The 20650-nt window shown below is 38.1% G+C and overlaps 1 protein-coding gene across 7 annotated transcripts in view; it reads right to left on the minus strand.

The window, feature by feature from the left end:
- LOC131056385 (uncharacterized) overlaps positions 1-20650 on the minus strand; it is a 73084-nt gene that overhangs the window by 30352 nt on the left and 22082 nt on the right. For all 7 annotated transcript variants that reach the window (XM_059207935.1, XM_059207937.1, XM_059207936.1 and 4 more), the window contains one exon: positions 11392-11580. In XM_059207935.1, coding sequence (XP_059063918.1) covers positions 11392-11580 — 189 coding nt within the window. The remainder of the gene's footprint in view (positions 1-11391; positions 11581-20650) is intronic.

Here is a 20650-nt window from a genome sequence, read left to right on the forward strand (position 1 = left end):
CAAGAAACAGTCGTTGTCAGGTTTGATAATGAAAGGTGAAATCGGGAATGGGCCTGATCAAGTAAAGATCTATGATTGTTACCCGCAACTGCACTACCAAGATATTGCTCAGAGAGAAAAGAGCAGCCCAACTTATGCAGTTGGCCAATATGAGCGCGTCAATGACACCTTCACAATGTGCATGGTCAGGCTAATGCAAGGAGGATTACACATAAGGCTCTCAGAGCAAGCTACTATTCTAGTACAGAGGTATCAAGCCTGGTTTATTCAGTTCCCAAGGTTCTCCTATATCCGAATAGCAGGCTTTGATGGTGCCCCTCTCCGACTTCCACGATACCCAACCGACAAAATAATTCTTATGGAGGTCGCAAGGCAGTCACGTCCGGTCGGCATCCTACTCAGAGAAAGCAAGCAAGCTGGATTCATGTTCCCCATGATCATAGGCAACCATGATGTCCACCTAGAGACCCCTACCCTAGCAGAGGAATCCCTCGCAAAGCTGGCCTCTTACGGTCTACAGGACCATTTTCCGAGAAAATATTTCGATCACGATAATCTGGCAAAGAGAGCCTATGGTAGGCGGTACAAAGCAAAGGAATCAATTGAAGACTATTGGAAGAATTGCTCTGATGACTATGAGGTCCGGAGGCGAGAATACTCTAAACTAAGTGTGCAGCAAATGCAACTCTTTGAATACCGTCGGGTCCCAGATCAGCTCACAGATTCAGAGAATTGCCTCCAGGTCCGAGAATTTGAAGCACTAAGGCATCTTTTGTCAGGCGTTGATTGGTCCCAAGACCCAATCACTGATTTCGAAGCAGTCATGGCAGCCCCAACAAGGTACACAGATCAATGGTTCCATCAGCAAATTAAGAGGCTAATTCACGAAGGAGTCCAATTCACCTACCACCTAATGGGTAGTAGCCTTGATTCTCAGTCCTCCGAAGATGAGGGAACATCTAGTGCACCCCGAGAAGAAATTGAGAAACCAGAGAAAAGAAAGAAAGCTAAAGCTTGCAGAGGGACTCGGACGTCCAAGAGACCAAGAAGGGAGAAGATTCCTATAAGGAGACCAGAGGTCACATCATCATCAAAGGACCCCAGTTCATCCGACGATGTAGTAGAATTGGATTATATACCTGCTCCGCCTTCCCAGAGTGACGTCGACGCATTTGAAGTCACCTCTGGTCCTTTGATGATGATGATGATTATATACCTGATCCTCTCGTGCCCGATGCGCTAGAAGCTGAGCTAAGAGCCCTTGAATCAACCGAACCAGGCAACCAAATAGAGGAAGGAGAGATTCCATCCATCCAGGGGGTCAAAGTGCATGAACCCACTCAACAGAGCCACCACAAGTTGCTGCTCCACAATACAGCCAAAGATGACTCTACCGTCGAAGGAGAGCAAAGGATAGATGAGACTCATGAGCTCGAAAGGACTGAAGAACAACCATCACATGAAGATACCAGACAGTTGTTCAGTGAAGTAGGAGAAAATTCAGCTGCAAGCAAAGAACTTCACACCTCTTCCACCCCTCCGGTAGCAGAGCAGCTGCGAATCTGTGATGAGTCGGCTGAAAACGTCAAAGAACAGAATGCAAACTTAACCTTATCATCAGCCCAGACAGTGCCTCAAGAGTGGTTGATTGCCAGAGCCCAGTGCAAGGCCACCACCAAACCACCTATTGATCTAGAGGATATTTTCTCGTGCATAGACCAAGCAAAAGCTAAGGGGAAGAAAAAGCCCAAGGCGTATTCTAGAGTGACCAAAGACGAGCAAAGGAACCGCACTCTTCACATTGCCACCCCGCCTGTGGACAAGCCAGCAGATCAGATTACACTGGCAAATTATAGCATCACAACTGTCCCCATTGGACGAGCCACTAAGGAGCAAGAAAAAGAAGAATTCAAAGATTCAATGCAGAATATACTCAGGCAACTCGAAGAGATAACAGCTGAAAAGGACATGTATCGGGCTCGTGCTGAGCAAGCCGAGGGATACATCGATCAGCTCCTGAGGCCATTACACAATGCCTCTGAATCCCATATTCCCCCGACGACATTGGCGCAAAGGACCACAACAGAATTTGAGGGAGTACGGGACACCGCAAGGACCGTCAGGGAATGGATACAAGACATCAAGAAAAGGGGAGAGCGAATCCTTGAGGAAGTAAAAGAGATGGCCCACCATCGAGAACTCACTCTAGTCAAGTTATTAGAGGTAAAGAGGGAATCCCTCCACATGCATGAAGTGGCTGCCACAACTCTCCCCCTTATGAGGGCTCTCTTCTGGACCTATGCGCAGATTCCTACATTGTCCGCCATCCTAGATCCTCATAGCATCAATACTCTTAAGGAATGGTACTGGACTATCACCATGAAAAATGACACCAAAGAAATTATTGACAAAGAAAATGACGCGTGTGAGGTGATTCTAGGAAACATACAAGAACTAGGTAAGACAATCCTCCGATAAATGGTTTCGGGATGGGTAAACGACTTGTCCGATGATACAATCCAGCTAGACTGGGAAGAAAGATTGGGAACAGATAGGATTACCTATTCCGCTAAAGACTTGAGTTTTGTTGGTCAGTTCCATTCAGACATGTTATGCTTTGAGCGTAATCGCTCCAGTTGGAAGGATGGTTTGAAACACGTATACCAGTACCTCGAAGGCATGCAATATAAAATTCGCCATCCTCCCATGCCTCCATTCAGTCTGCTATTCAAATTATGCATCAAGTTCCAGGAATATGTTCGTGAGGAACGTGCAGCAGGTCGTGATCTATGGCGGGAATATTTGCACGGCGAAAATCAATTTCTAGAAAAGGAATGTGAGGCTGAAATAGAGAAAGTGATTTCTCAAAAGTGTTTTTTTCTCTCTAAGTCTTAAAAGTGCACTTTTGCACCAAAAGGTGATATTTGACTTCTAAGTCAACAAAAATGTAAAACTTTATTAATGCACCTTTTTGGATTATTTTTGAAATAGTTTTAATTATCCTTTTTGGGTAGTTATTGCCCATTTTGGGGTGGTTGTTGATATTTGCCTCCCATTTATGGATATGGGCAGCCATGCTTTATGGATGAATCTGGGCCACTTGTTTAGATTAAATCTGAGTCATTATCCTTTTTTGAAGCCTATTTAAAGGGGACTGGTTTCCCTTATTTTGTAAGAAGTTCTTGGATTGTTGCAAAAGCTCTGGTGAAATTTACAGGAATTAATGCACAGATTAAGACTGTTTTCAAGTTTCCTTGTGAGTGCATGGTCTCCTTCTTCACTTAATTTAGAAATCTTTCAGTTATGTTTATTTCCTTTACATAGCATTTTCAAGCAAACATTTGATAGAATCCTCGCAGTCCACACCATTGGGGAACGGCTGATTGCCTTTCTCTCTACATGGTTAATCTGGACCTTTCATGCTTAGTTCGGTTATTGAATACTCACTATGAAAGTAAAAGTTCTGATGTTGTACGTGATAACATGAAAAATCTTATTTTCCTTTGAAGATTGCACTAGATTTATGCAAATACTGTGCTTGAGTAGCTGGTAATGCTTAGTCTTGTTATTTGGAGGCTTTCGTCTGTTTAATGAAACTGCTATCTTAGTTAGAATTTACATTTCATGTATCTCTCTCTCCCTATCCTTCCCTCCTTTTTCCCCTTTTTTTATCCAGAAAATCCGCAGTCCCATACAAAAAAAACAGTATCAACTTAACCGAAATCATTTGATAGAAAGATTATAAAAGTTCTAGGGAACTTATCTATAAATTGCCTATCTCAACGTAAGTCCCCCTTGTGTTTCCAGCATAAACACATCAAACCACTGAGAAATCCAGCAGTCAAGACCTGACAAACGAAACCTTGAGGTTATCCCCTTTGATCAAAAAAAAAATAGCATTAGGGACTTCCTTATCTCAAGAGAGGATAGGATACTCAGCTGGTTATTCTATTCTGTGTTGGCCGTATGGAGTTTGCAGCAATGCGATTTCAGACACGTCAACAAGAGGGTAGAAAGACATCAAGATTCGAATCGATTTTCCATAGGTAATGTTAATTTTGAGGTCTCAGAGGATATTCCCTATTTTCAAATTCTGGACAATTTTCAAAATTAAAAGGTGGAGAAACTAAAAAGTGATATGGTAATAGCAAAATTTATCAACATATTGCCATCCATGAAAGGATCAAAGCCTGGATCAGTCGAAAATGGATGGACCTACCTCCGGAGGTCAGTTCTATTATGCTAAGTTAACATACTCTAGGGCTACATTTTCAAAAAAATTTCTTATAGCAAAAATTCATATAGCATGGCCACTACTAGTTCTAGTTCAATGGGCACAAGGACAAATAGGTCATTCAAATTTGACCAACCATCACTTCTTTAGCAACATGTTACCATGGTTAAGCAAATTCCTAGAGGTAAGGGTTTTATTTAGCATTGTAGTCAATGTCATAACGATTATAAGAACTCATTTAATCGAGTGAAAGCTAACATATTCCTATGACCAACCAAGCAATCAAAGTTTGTCTGCAGCTGAATAAAAAGGGGTTGCCAAAGGAGCAAATTCTATCATATATCAAAGAACAAGGAGAAATTGATATTGTAAGTGAGAGAAAAATTAAAATCTCGTCCTTTATCCAAGGAAAGATCACACAAGCCACCTACAAAGGCATTTCCAATAGTGGCTTCCTCGCATCCTTTCTTTGTGACATTATCTTCTCAAGAAGACAATCACTCTTTTCTAAAAATAAAGCCCATTGGACAAGGGATTTCAAAATGAAAGGAGGGGCATTGTAGATGAGCACATTACACATTGCATCTATGCCAATAGGCTTTCTTCCAACCCTTTGTGATCACCATATTGACAAGAAAAGGTGATGGCAATCAGTCAACACCCGCAAGGTACACAAGTCTTGGGTATGAGAAGGTGTGCATTACCTTGTTAGCAAAAGAAAAATCAAAAAAAAATGTGTAGAAACATCCGTACAACCAATCAAGGATTCATGGATTGAAACAAGAGTGCTTATCATTTATAATAGATGGTAAGATTGTAAGAATCAACCTTTCATTAATGTCATTACAAGGTGCACTAAAGGGATAATGATTTTTGAAAAGATGATTGATTGTGTGGGCCAAGTGAAGGATGAAAACTCCATTGTCAAAATCCTCAAAGGCTCAAGTTACACAAGTCTTGGGTATGAGAAGGTGTGCATTACCTTATTAGCAAATGAAAAAAAATTGTGTAGAGACATCCGTACAACCAATCAAGGATTCATGGATTGAAACAAGAGTGCCTATCATTTATAATGGATGAAAGCATTGTAAGAATCAACATTCCATTAACGTCATTACAAGGTGCACTAAAGGGATAATGATTTTTGAAGATGATTGATTGTGTGGGGCAAGTGAAGGATGAAAACTCCATTGTCAAAATCCTCACATGAAAATCCTCAAACACATTAGGGATGGTGAGTGCTAAAATTGTTATCCAAGTCATAACAGACAATGCTAAAAATTATAGGGCAACGGGTTTTATTGGCGAGGCAACATTTAGGCACATTTTTGGGGCACCTTGTACCATTAACTCCCTCAAGTTGGTGATGCAAATCATAGCAACATTAATCGTTCCGGGAATTAATCGGCAAACCAAAAGTATAAGATTTTTCGAAAAAATGAGGAAAAAATCGGATTTACAAAAAAACAATCAAAAATTACCTTTTTTATATATTTAAAGGCGTTTACATAGCATAGAGATATTGTAAGCAAATAAAATATTTACTTCAACACATGATTGTACTAACTACTATTATATTAATTGTTCAATAATTTTTAAGTTATATTTATTTTTATTTAATTACAAATTTTAATTTTTAAGTAATATTTATTTTATTTAATTATGAATTTTATGTTTAATTTTTTTAATCTTTATATATATGTCAAAATATTTGCAAAATTACATTAAGAGACATTAGTATAAAACACAAAATTTCATCCCATGATCATATATAAAAATCCAAACACAATCAACAAGTATTTTAAAAAAAAACTATTTAAAAATTATTTTATTTACTACAAAATTATTTTCTAATTTTAATTTTATTCAAGAATTATTTTATGTTACCCGTTCATGGGTTTCCAAGGGTTCATCCTTCGGGTGTGGAGCAAAGGAAGGAGGGGGAATCGTGGAGTAAGCCGGAGCAAGGGTGGATTAAAATAAATTTTGACAGGGCATCTAAGGGCAATCCAAGAATCTCAGGGGCAGGATGTGTTGCTCGAGATGAAAGTGGGATGATCCTCTTTAAGGGCGTGCAGAGACTCCAAGATGGTACCAATAATGATGCAAAGGCGCAGGCCACACTATTACCAGTGGAGTTAGCAATCAATATGAAGATTTCGAAGGTGCACCTTGAAGAAGATTCTAAGGTTGTCGTGGACGCAATTATGAACGGGGTAACCCCGAGTTGGAGACTAAATAAGCTCATTCCCTTGACTGTTTCGAAATTAAGTTACTTTCAAGATTTCCGTATAACCCATATCAGACGAGGTGGTAATGAGTTAGCTGATGCTCTATCTAACGTGGCATGCAAGCTGGAAAAAGGAGTGACGAAGTGGTGGGACAAGAATGATGACATATTTCATTGGCATGATTTGAATGCCTAATTTAGTATAGTACAGCCACCCAATTGAAGTGTGTGAAATTAACTTCTCATCCCCTACGCGCAAGCCTAGGCGAATTTCACTGACATTGGCAATTAATGTCAATGAATTCTGCAGAGGTAGTGGAGGTTGCATTTAAAGTAAGTTTTGGAATGTATGTCTAGTTAGTGCGGATGTTTAGAGACTGTTGGAAGTCGAGAGAGTGGCTTTGGGTTAGACGAAGGTGGTTTTGCAAGTGGCGGACGATATGGAGGCCAATTTCACACTTAAATCCAATAAGTTGATGTCAGCTTTCTGGGGCCCGATCCTGGAGAAAAGATTGATTACCATATTTAAGTCTAGGGAGCCCCTATTCCTGGAAGCCGTGAAGCTAGTGCTAGGTGAGGAGGTGGCGGTTATAGGCCACAAGTATCGGCCAAGGGTGGATGTATATTCGCTCATTATGCCTTGGGGGTTAGAATTGGGTACCCCATGTGAGGAGGTTAGGAAAGTTATGCGGACAATTATGTCGGAGGATTATCTACTAACCATGGATTCACTATTGGAGTGGGCGGTGTTGGGGCGGGGCTTTGACGTGTCGGAAGGGATTTCGGTGGAGTAGACAGAACTCTGAAACAGATGCATGAACATCCCCTTTCTCAAGAGGAGAGAAGATGTGAAGGCCCAGTTCTAGGAAACGACAACGCGCGGCTGGGAGGCTTTGAAGCTTTATGTTCAAATCTTGGAGCTGGAGGAGATTATCCGACAGGCACAAGGGGAAGCAGGGGAGGATGAGAGAAGTGGACAAAGGTTGAGACCGAGAACTAGAAGTATGTCCAGGGTCTTGGCAGCTAGAGACACATCTCTAGTAATAGCTCAGAATGAAGGTGGAAATGCGGTGATGGACTCGAGTGGAAACTGAATTGACGCGGTGGTGAAGGTGGAAGAGGAAGGTCATCTTTGATTCTGAAGAATTCCTGGGTACCCCTGTTTCTTGCTCGCTTTGTGCATAGCCTAGTTTTAGTTCAGAATCTTTATACTTCTAGATATTGACTGTTAATATTGAATTGCCAGTAATTTTTGTTGATGGCAATGATGTAATGAGCAGTTTGATGCTTGGTTAACTGTTTTTTGGGTAGGGGATGCTGACTGGGCAAGTGGTTGGATGGTGGTTTTTTGATACTATTCTTTGTTTTGGGTGGTATGGGGGTTTTGATGGGTGGTTTTGGGTGGATGACTTAAATGACTCTCTGTTAATGTAGTGTTTCACTTTATAATATAATAAAAAATAACATATTACCGATCAAAAAAAAGAATTATTTTAAGTTATTCTATTTTATGAAGTAAAATTAATTATATTGTAAAACAAATTTTAAAAAAAAATACTATACTATTTTATTAATAACCTAATTTTTTACTAATTTATTATCAAACTATTTTTTTAATTCGTTGATATAAAATTTTATTAGCAAACATAAGTGATGTGATATAGCAAAGGTTACATGACAACAATGTTGATAATTTATGATGAATTTGTATAGTATAACATATTAGTTAGAATTAAATTCGCTTTCTATAAATTAATTTTTTTTAAATTTACATTTGTTTGTATATATTTAGTAAATTAAAATTATTTAAAATAATATAATACCATATTAAAATTTAAATAAATTTTATAAGTTCAAAATTTTAATTTTAATTTTAATATATAAATTTGTTAATTTAAAAAATAAAACAATACAAAATTTAGTTAAATTAATTTTAATATTATAATTTAAATTTGTTAAATCTTATAGATTAATAATTTAAAAATTAAATCAACCAACTTTAAAATATTAAGAATTAATATTAAATGAAACAATAAAATAAAATAATATCAAATTTAAACATATATATTTTTTTTTTTTAAAATAATTTACTATAAATAAGATAGTATTTAATTTTTATCAGCGTCCATTATTAATATTTAAAATACATATTTAAAATTTTATACAAGAAATAATAAAGCTAAATTAAAAAATAGAACTAAATACAAGAAAAGCTAAACAAAAAACATAAAAATCCATTTTTGTGCGCAACCTTCTACAAGTTTCAATAGGAGTCGCGACACCCAACATGGATCACACAATTTTTTGTTGGTTGACACCAGTCATGCCTACTATTGATGCTTAAACTATCAATTGCACAAGTTCGAACTCGAACATGAGGGAAGAGGAAGAAATGAATCGTGCCCTAGCGAAAAAAATATTTTCTTGCTTCTCAGCCCTCGACCGCCCTAGCGACATGTTTATAAATAGTTTGCTTGTATTTTTTTGCAATTCACAAGCGCTTAGGGTTTTTGCAAGCTTCTTTTACCATTCACACGTTTCACGTGATTTGTTCACGGTTATATGCATTTAAAGTCGTTGAAATCAATGACCAATTTTTATCCGATTTTTTAGGGAAAAAATCAGCAATCTTGGCAATCAACAATTGATTGCAACTTGTAGAGTTTTGCTTCCATGATGCAAATGATTGGTAGAAAGATAGAGTGGATTAAAAAAATGTACTTTGCAGGGAGGGCATAGATATTGTAAAGAAATGATCATATGCCATAACCCTTCTTCAAGTCCTTCTCCAAGTTGGCGTTGTCGAAGGTAAATTTATGAAATTTCAATTTTATTTTAAATTAGCTTCAATTTCCAATTAAAATTTTATTATAAATTCATGTGACAATCACTTTTAAAAATTCAAATTTGTTATTTTTTACACTACATTAGGTTGTTGAGACTCAATTCACATAGCACACAATTATCTTGAAACAAATTGTGAAGGTGCAAGAGGCATTGAGGGCCATAGTCATCAACAACCTTTGGAATGCCTGGAGGCAATAGATTTAACAAAGGCGCAAAAGTCAAATCATTGCTCCTAGATGATGACTGATGAGTTCATGTGGATTAAATCTTGAATTTCACCAAGCCCATCATCATCAATATCAAGTTTGATGAGACAATGTTTGGGAGAAATATATGATTGCATTGACTCCATGATTAAAATATAAAGCACATTACAGCAACCAAGGCTAATGATCACACAAAAGTATTTTTCAGAAAGGTGCTAAGAATCATTATGAATCATTGGAACAAGATGACCACACCCTTGCATCTCCTTGGGTTTGAATTGTCTCCCAAATATTACAGCACAAAAAAACTTATTTGCCCAAGAGTGTAACCATGTGGAGCACAAAAATTTGTTGACAAAGTACAACACTAAATTCTGAAGAATTCCCAGATCCAAACATGGAAGATCTTGTCATGAGTTTGGCAACTTCATGTAATCAGAGATACACAATCTTAGCTCTCCAAGACAAGGAAACTCATACATAGTGTTACCTCCATGGGCAGGGTTCTATGCACCTACAACCTCTTACAATCAAAGTTTTATCACAAGTGAACATTTTTAATTTTAACATTCATACTAATCTTTCCCAGCTATATATTACGTTTATAATTACTAATGTTGTATCGACTTTCTCTCTAATTTCAACAAGTTGTTAGTTCTTCTTTGCTTGAGTGAAATCAGTTGACTACAAAAAAAAAGCATAAGAGTTGGCCTATGTGCATTCAAACTTGAAATTCCTATCACATAAGCAAATTGACTACAAGCAAGAGGCAACAAAGAATTGGGATGTAATCCCCTAAGTATGCAAACTTGGATGCATCTATTACATGACTTTCCTCAATCTCCATAGATGATGAGGCAGCTCCTACATAGGATGTAGCTAGTGGGGGTGGCATTGTAGTTGCTAGGGGTTCAAATGAACTAAATGATGAATTTGATGCTATAGGTAAAGAGAAAGATGAAGGTTATTGGTTGTATATTGTATTGATTTGACATTGACATCGAATTATCAATTATCTTTCACAGTATCAACTATATGTTTTCAATTTTATATATTTTTTGTTTGCAAATTATGGGTATTTTCATATATTTTTAATATTATATATATAGGATGGTCATACCAGCCTTACCAATAATGGGAAAAAATATTGTTGTCCTGGCAAACCCAAACCCAAACTCGATGTCTTACACCAACTGACAACTTAGACACATATTGATATTTTTTACTGGTTTTTTCAATTGGAATACAAAAATTGTTCCTAATGATCCATTTTCATTGGGCTTTTTTGTCTAAATTATTGTTCTACCATCCTAGTTGATTTATAACTTGTCAAGTTATGAAAGTAACAAAATCAAAACCAGGAAGGTTTCCAGATCAGTTGACCATTGGAGTCACAAATTTCATAGGGTTTAGATGGATATTTCCCAAAATAAAGTCTCTAGAATAAAGATGATTAAAACTTAAAATTTGCAGATAATGCATTGGGATTAGAAGAAATGATATTTTCCTCTTAAGATAAAAAAGCACCGAGCCCATAACAAACAACTACAATACCTTTCTCTACTCATTATGACAATTAAATTGACAAGTGAGGGTATAACCTTGTCTCCTCAAGGTCACCCAATAGGAAAAAAGTATCTCTAATCTGGTCAAGTTAGTACCTTTTTTTCCTATGTCTTGTAAGCACAGTTGGATTACATTACACGGTAATATGCTTTGCACATCTTAATTTGCCCATAACTTCTCTTCTTGTTACTTAATTTGTTTAACATTGGATGCTCAAATTCTGACACCATTAGAGACAATCAAAGCAGATAAAATTGACATCTTCTAACAATTTTCAAATAAAAAATAGAAGCATAGATAATAATCACCGTAGACATTGGGCTTTTCATCATCCAAGCTTCTATCTGCCTCGAAAAATTCCTCAAGCGGATTGCGGGCAGTTATAGTGGAAGTTGTTGCTGCAGCTGCTTCAGAATTGACTGCAGCCAAAAGTGGCCTTCTAAAAATTCTTGATAAAAACATTGGAATTGTTTTAGAATGCAGTTGGGCCAAAATACCTACAAAACCGTCAAAAAAAAACGTATGATTAATTTGATTCAACGGATGAAATGACTGCCTTAAAATTTTCTCTGAATTTTACCTCCACACATTTGCCCTTCTTTGTGCATAGTACAAAACTATAGAAGTAATCATTTTGCAGCATGGTTCTCAAATACAGCCTAATTCTTATAAAAATGAATATTGCTGTTTCTGGTTTCTATTGAATGATTCAGTAAATTACTTTATTCAGTAGAAGATAGGTCGCTTGAGATGAAGAATTCAACTTTAATGGATGGAAATATTGGCAAGCAATATCCTATGTGCTTATCCATATACCAAAAAATAACGTTACTAAAAGCTCAAAACAGTAAGAAATTTTTTTTTAAATATATAAATTCCACACATTTAGCAGCAAATCAAAGTTAAGGGTGCTCCCAGATCAATTACAGAAAATGATGCAAAATTAAGCTACAACTGTGAGATAACATTAGGTATCCGATATTATTTCACAGGTTCTCATCTTCAAAACATTTGTCTGGATGCAAGTACATGCAATCCAATTTTCCGTACCAATGTTTTAGATCTAACCTCTAGACCTCACTTCAAGTGTAAATTGGTTCTTTATCCCTTAAGTAGGGTCTAGAAATTAGACCCAAAACATCAGCATCTAAAAGTGGATTCAAAACAGCTTAATCCAGCTAGATTTCTCAATACAGAATAATATTCCCTAAACATCCTATATGTCCCAATCATACACAGTAGTAAATTGAACAGAGCTGTGTTCCGATAGATGTTCAGAAGATGGTACATCACTCCCGGCCCATCCTAAATGCCCCAGTTATATACAAAAATGAATTGATGACACTTGCATTCATATAAAACGTTTTTAAGACAGTTGCAATCATATAAATTATTGTAATAATGGTCATAGATAGGATTCCCTGACCACGCTATCTATTACAATTACATACAAAAGATAATTGAACAAAGTTGCATTCCGATGGATGTTCTGAAAATGGTTGACAATCCCCAGTCATTATTCATATCACATTATGATAATGCAGTTGTGTGACTCAAATTTCACAGGCTGCACTTACCTCCCTCTAAATCACAGTTTCTGCAGAGGGTTCAAACCACTTTACACACTTTGTTGGGTTCAATAGACCTAATCTAAAAAATGTCAAAAGCCTTCATCATCATCGTCATATATAAAATCACCTGGAGATGTGGGCAACCATACAAGAACAGCAATCCAACTTTACATGCCTCTCATTGTCATAAAATTATGCATATAAAAGTAGAGTTAGGAACAGAAAGGTTTGTACTTCAGATAACGAGCACTTATGTTCGTAAGGATTTAGGATTTTTAGGTTTATGGCCTAGGGTTTTGTTTCTAGGTTTTACTAAACGCCCAATTTAGTAATTGAAATAGCCTGTAAGAACAGGCTTTGGTTACTTGTCATTTTTTTGTTTTCCATTTCAGCCTTGTTTATACAGCAGAAATCAAAGCAATAAGAACTTACCGATTAAAATAACCATTAACAGAATATGAAATTAGCAGTGTTCCACGGGGACGCGTCCTCCCCCTTTTTGGGCGCGTCCCCCCCCTTTTTGGGCACGTCCCCCCGTCAAAGACGTCTCGGGGACAGGGGGACGGGGACGTGACGTCCCTCGCCGTCCCGCCACTGCCACCGCCACCCAAACGCCGCCGGGACGTGGAGACGTCCCCGCGTCTCCACGTCTCCCTCGGGAGGTGGAGACGTCCCCAGCGTCTCCCAGGGAGACGTGGAGACGTCTGGGCGTCTCCCGCGTTCCCACGCGGAAAAAGACACTTTTTTAAATTTTTTTAAAATATGTGCCTTTTGGGGGGGGTTAAGGGGTAACCCTAATTGGACGTGGGCCCCACCCTACCCCCCAAAACAACACAAAAGCATGTTTATTTTGGATTTCACTCTCATTTTGGAAAACTGATTTTTTTTCCAGCAACTTGAAGAGGAGGAAATACTTGAAGAAGATTGATTGAAGGGGTGAGAAAAGTGATTGCAAGTGTGATAGGAGCTAGAAGAAGCAAGAAGAGGAGGAAGAAGAAGATTCTTCTACATTTTGGAGAGATTTTTCAAGCACAAGGTAGGGTTTTTCAACTTCTTCTTGTTTTTTTTTTTTTTTACTTTCTGATTTTCATTGTTCTATGTCATTTTTGGTTTTTTTTTCCCTATTCATCTCAAGACTCAAAATGAGATTTGATGTTGAATCTTGAGGGCAAAATGATTCATCATTTTGCCCTCAAGATTCAACATCAAATCTCATTTTGAGATGAATAGGAAAAAAATTTTAAAATATATTGTTAAACAAGGCTGATTTTATTTTTATTTTTATTTTGTGAAATGCAGTGTCAATTTCACAATGAGCTCCCAAGGCATGAGTGAAGATGACATGGAAATCCATTCTCATAGTGAGAATGATTCAGAATATGAACCTGAAAATGAGGGGGGTGACCATGGGGTTGATCCTGGAGCCCAATCTAGTTCTATGGCAAGTGCACCAGCTAGTACAGGTTGCCCTTCAGAGTTGTTGGCACCATATGCTAGGGGTCATTTTGATCCTAAGTCTCCTCTAAAACAGTTTGCTTCACGAATATCAATACAAGGCACTGCATCACATTCAAGTGGGGGAACAAGGAAGTGGAAGTGCAATATTTGTGACAGAGAATGGTTCGGTAGCATTAGCAGGGTGAATGCACACTTTCTGTTTTGGAGAGGAAAAGGCGTGAAACATTGTAAGTTTTTGGAGGAACCCAAAAATATACAGTACAGAATTGAGTTTAACAGGCTTTGGGGGGTTCCAGATGACACAAATATTTCAATGCCTACTACTTTGTCTGCTAGGGCATCACTTCATGACAACCAGAATGTGCCAGTGCCACATACTTCTCATGCTTCGCAGGCGGGAGGAATGATGTTTGGATCTCCATCTACTTCCACTTCTACTACTGCCAGGGCTGGGAAACGTAGGTTGCATACACCACAGAGCAACCCCATTGCTGATATGTTTAATGTGCAGCTGAGAGATGAGATAGATGAATCCATTGGCAATTTCTTCTTTGCCAATGGCATTCCATTTCATGTTACACGGTCTCCATATTATAGGAAGATGATGGATATGGTGGCCAAGGGAGGACCATCTTATGTGCCACCAGGGGAGACGAAAATGAGGACCTCAATCTTGGATAAAAGCTATTCCAAGATCAATATTTTGATGGAGAAGATGAAGGCATGTTGGGTGGCATCGGGGTGCAGCATAGTTATGGATGGGTGGACGAACATTAGCCATCGTCCACTCATCAACGTCATGGTCACATGTGCAGAGGGCACACACTTCCTTAGAGCAGTTGATTGTACAGGGCATCGTAAAGATGTTGATTTCCAGTTTCAAGTCCTCAAGGAGGCTATTGAGGAGGTTGGGCCACAAAATGTGGAGCCTATGTGTGTAGAGCAGCAGGGAGACTCGTTGAGGCAGCCTATAGACACATTTGGTGGACCCCATGTTGTGTGCATGCCATGAACAATGCACTCAAGGACATGGGGAAGATTGACTGGATTAGAGGAGTGGTCACCGATGCGAGAGATGTGCAGATGTTTATCTGCAACCACCACACTTCACATGCACTCTTCAGGACCTTCGCGAAGGAGTTCTTGAAACCAGTTGAGACTAGATATGCATCCTATTTCATTCTCTTGGAGAGAATGATTGAGTTGCAAGAGGCATTGCAACTCATGGTTATGACTAATGAGTGGAATAGGTGGGCTGAGGCCAAGACAGAGCAGGGGAGAAGGGTGAAGGAGATAGTGAAGAGTGATGTGTTTTGGACTAATGCGAAATACATTGTCTCCATCATTTCTCCAGTATTCCAGGTGATCAGATATGGGGATGGGGATGCACCTAACCTTGGAGAGGTGTATGAGTGCATTGACTCTATGCTTGACCAGATGAGGGCTGCTGTGCGAGTGAAGGACCCCTCTCTAGCATTCTACAATGAGCAAATCCGGCCTATCATTCAGAGTAGATGGGACAAGTTGAACACTCCTTTGCATATGGCTGCCTTTGCCTTGAATCCTAAGTGGTACAAGGCTAGACCGGGTAGAATGACACCGATTGAGGATGATGAGGTGAAGGCGGGTTTCTTTAGGTGCATAGAGAAGATGTTTGATTCCAGAGATGCCGGCACAATGCGCACTAAGTGGGGAAGATTTGCCACTCTTGGAGGTTATTCAGATGCGGCAAAGATGGATATAGACACTATGGCACAGGAGGACCCACTTTTGTGGTGGACTTGTCATGGCCCGAAATCTTTGACCACCACTCTAGCCATCCGTCTGCTATCCCAGGTTTCCAGTTCTTCAGCTACTGAGAGGAAGTGGTCTACATATAGCTTCATCCACTCTCTTAAGAGGAACAGACTTACCTCTAAGAGAGCAGAGAAGCTTGTGGCTGTACACAGTGCTTTGCATCTCATAGACTGCAAGACACTCGTGTACAAGGAGAGTCCAACAGCACGATGGGATGTAGAGCCAAAGGAGCCTTCACAGATTGATGAGGATGATCCTACCACTTCAGATACAAGGCTAGTTGGTGTGAGCTTGAGGGACCTTGATCTTCAAGAGTCCAGCAGTTCCAGTGAGGAGGAGTTCGCAGATGATTAGAGGCCTCCATTAGCTACATTTTGAGTTTTGTCATTTTGTCTTTGACTCTAGTCTCTTTTGTAATGCTATTGCTACACGTATTTGTATTTGGCTACTCATTGTAATGATGAATTATGTAATCATCTTTATTATTATAGACTTTGCAATGGCATCAAATATTCGTATTTTCGTTTTCCTTTTTCAATATTCATATGATAGAAATGAGAAATCTCCAATTTGACAATTTCATTTGTCAAATTTTATTTAGCATTTAGCAATTAGTATTACTAATCTAAGTAATCTTGGTATTTCCTATAGTTTCATTTGAAATCTAATTCTTATACTGTTATAATGTTATACATCTTTTCAAAACTAGTTTTTCAAGTACTATATGTATATATATGAGCACCACCACCCCGCCACCCCCCCCGCCGCTGTCCCCCCCGCCGTCCCCTCGCTATCCCCAAATTTAGGCCCTTGGTCCCCCCATCCCGGAAACGCGTCCCCCTCGTCCCCCCGTCCCCCCGTCCCCAACACCCGTGGAACACTGGAAATTAGGTACATTTGTTATCTCAACCGTTCTGCGATTAAGATTTTCTATCACAAAGTTCTTATCTTCATCAAACCATAACAATGAACTCATTATATGTAGGCTATCAGATTTCTCCATTCTCTAACGTGTATTTCTGAAGATGAGAAAGCTTAAAGCAATGTAGATGACATAAGACCATCATATGACCCTCTAAGCCCTAAACAATGCACTCAATAAAAAAAATCTCATTTACTACGACATTTCAGAAGACGCCAAGGAATGGATTCGAACCTGATATTTAGCTGCCAATGAAATCTAACTAGGAACCGATAGTTTCTTTACAAAACCCAACAAACATCAAGCTTAACCCTAATATAAAAACTTCATAAGTATTTGGTTTACTAGCCAATAGACTATTATTTGGGAGAAACCTTGTCATGTTCCCCCATTTGTAGTAGAGACAATCAATATAATTTTTGCCATTAAATATGTTATGATCATATTAAAATTATATTACATTGATAAACAAAAAGATATCTTGTTATCAATTTACATATTGAATTTATATTTACAATGTACATTAATTTACATTCTATACATTGAATAATGTTATATATATATATATATATATATATATATATATATATATATATATTATACCTTAACAAGTGCTGAACAATGCCATTCTTAAAGCATTTATTATACTTGACTGATTTCCTTAGAAGCCGATAATCTTCCTTAAACGGTGGGTTGACTGAGCTGACCTCCACATCGGTTCATGGAAAGTCCCGATGAGTAGAAGGGTAGCAACTCTTCATTAAAGAAGAGCCACCAAGTAGAACCATCGTGGCTTTTCACCACGATATGGGGGAAGGATAAATGCCCCCCCTGTGCCAATCAGGGTAAGGAAAAAGAACAAGGATCGGGTCTGCCAGCAGATAAAAAAGAATAGCACGAGCAGTGACAGGTATGAATACAGAAGACCTATGACTCTCTGATTTAACATTAAATATGTTAGCCTTTATATATATATATTCAAATCTGCGCATCAATGAAAATAAATTAAGTGGATGTTCTTAATTAAATTAATGACAATTAATATAATATAAGTAGGAAACGCAAATTATATATATACAAACAGCATTAAATCACAGCACTGTTAAACATAACATATAAAAACCAAGGATACATAATAAAATCAAATTCTGTTTGCACAAATTATTGTAATGCTGTAAATATAAGGAATAATAAATTGATTGTAATGGAATAATGACAATAAATGATTAATACTAATACAAGTAATACTGACAGAAATGCTGATGATAATCCAATACAAGGCACTAACATAATGTAATGCAATATGGTAATTATGTCAGATATAACTGATTATCATCATGAGATGAATTGAATAAATATAATAAATGATTCATTGCAAATGAGGGACTCTCTATAAAGTACGCCACTCCATAGTGGATGCCTAACACTTGCCACATGAAGCCAAGAGGGGTGAAGCATCTGCTCTTGGGCTTAAGAAGGAAGGTGGTTGTGATGAGGGGGATAGGATACCTCACTGGGTATGCCACTCCATGACGGATGCTTAACACCTGCCGTATAGAGCCAAGAGGGACGTAGCATCTGCGCTTGGGCCTAGGATGGAGGATCTCTTGGACACCCAATCCAACTAGCCTACCCTAGTGTACTAAGGAATTGGATAATTGAGAACAGCAACTAACCTACAATCTGATTTTGTCAAACAAATCTGACATTGTCTAACAAATATAACAATCTAATTTTATCTAATAAATCTAATACTAAGGATAATTAATACATTAGAATTTACATCACTTAATCTAATTCATTAGCATATGTTTCAGTTTATAAGTATCACTTCATATGTGTTCTCTAATTTTGTGTTGCGGGAACAGAATACAAAAGTACTCCCATAAACTTAATTACCTATTTTAGATTTGGGCAAATTTAGGTTAATTTAAAATATAACTAATTAGGGGACATTACAAACCTCCCACCGGAATATAATGTCTCACACCTGAAAACAATTTCTGAAGCCGAAAAAGTCTGACAGAAAGTTTTGCACGATCTTACACTGGACATTCATGTGGGACAGTCATACTCGTCCTGATCACCACAGACCAGTCTGTACCGGCCTCCACTTCCTTCTACATTGTAGCCTCCTCCCATTTCATAGACCCAGTGAAGATGGGCACAGTGCTTCTGTAGTATGGTGCAGCAACCACCTCTTCTCCTCCCTCAGGCCCACCTCCAGATGGACCAAATAAATCTGACATCAAATCTAAACCCGCCAAATTCAGAGGCATATGCCTAACTGGTTTATCCACAAATTGATCGAGAATCAGTGTTGCAGAGACCTTTGTAATTTTTAGGCCCGACTTTCACATAAATTGAGCTGTTTATATGGTTCACGGCCGTTTTGACATCTTTAATGATGTACTTCAAAAGTTCAAGGATTTCTAAGGCACGTTGATTTTTTTTGTATGTACTGTATGAACCTTCTGGAGGCATTGATTACAAGGTTTGTTATAATGTATACCTATTGCCTGGATTTTATTTCATGCGAGACCGGTGACTCGAAGAGCACACAAACTTTTACAGTTAATTTAGGGTTTCCAGACATTTGGAACTTGTGAGAGTGCGAGATTTATTTTCTGATTGAGAGCTTGGAGTTGCAGAAGAATGCTGGCATCTACATTGGATGAATTTTTGTAGGACTTTAGCAATTGGTTTAAGCCATTATTTGGTGCTGCAGTAATGGGCACACGATATCAATCTGTTAGCTGCAGTCATTCTTCTTTCTACCAGATAACATTTCTCCCCAACCCATTGAAAATAAGAAAAAACATGGTTCTTTCTGCGAGGTTATTTTTTTGTCCATTGCAATTTCTTGGCATATGGCAGGGTAGGCTTTGATTCTCCAGGCTTCCAACTTGGACTGTTTGATGATCAATCTTCTTCAAAAATATGAATTGCTTAGCACGAACATGGAAACCCTTCATTAAACAAGAGCTGTGATACAGCTGGAGTCCATGCCGTTTGCTAAAATTTGTTGATTTACTATTTGTCATTATAATTAGTTGAAGATTATGTTGATCTTGATTGAGTTTCAGCTTACCTATCTTGCCTATCACTGTTTTGGGGAAGACTGTTGAAAAACCCACACTTATTAAGATGTCTGAGCTCAAAGTTTTGTTGTGGAAAATTTCTCACATAGCAGAATTTGTGGTGATAGCGACTTGATTTTCAAGCTGATTTTAGGATAAGGTCACAGCTGAGTAGAAGATTGCATCTAATGCTAGTGATGACGGAAGAGTTCAAGCTCTCACCTACATCAAGCTATTAGTATCTAGTAAAAAGATTTGTCGAGACTCTATTTGTCTGCTTTGATATGTGTTCAAAAGATGCTTTCTTTGTTTTGCCAAGTGGTTGCAACATTTAAATTTAGGTACCAGACACCACAAAGATCTCCAAGGATGCTAAGTTGATTGCATTCTCATGTCAACTGATTGCAACTAGGAGCATCAAGCTCCCTGTGGCTACCATTAACATCGTAGAAACCATTTCACCATCAATTTTGACTTCTGAAAGAGTTTCAACCATAGATATTAGGAGGGCATCTCTTGAGCAGAGTGATTTGCTATCGCTAGCTCCAAGGGAACTCAACAGATCCTTTTAGTCTAGGTCATTACCAAGATGACAACATCGGACTTAGCCAGCAATAAAAGTTGTTGGTAGCAGAGCCAATCCCTCAACATCGTTGAAATAAAAAGCAAGCCCAAAACTTGCCAAAGCACATTTAAAAAAATGTTGCAACAGCAGAATAGTCCATCAAATTAGGTCTTT

Source organism: Cryptomeria japonica, chromosome 7, assembly GCF_030272615.1.
Source record: "Cryptomeria japonica chromosome 7, Sugi_1.0, whole genome shotgun sequence".
Taxonomy (NCBI): domain Eukaryota; kingdom Viridiplantae; phylum Streptophyta; class Pinopsida; order Cupressales; family Cupressaceae; genus Cryptomeria; species Cryptomeria japonica.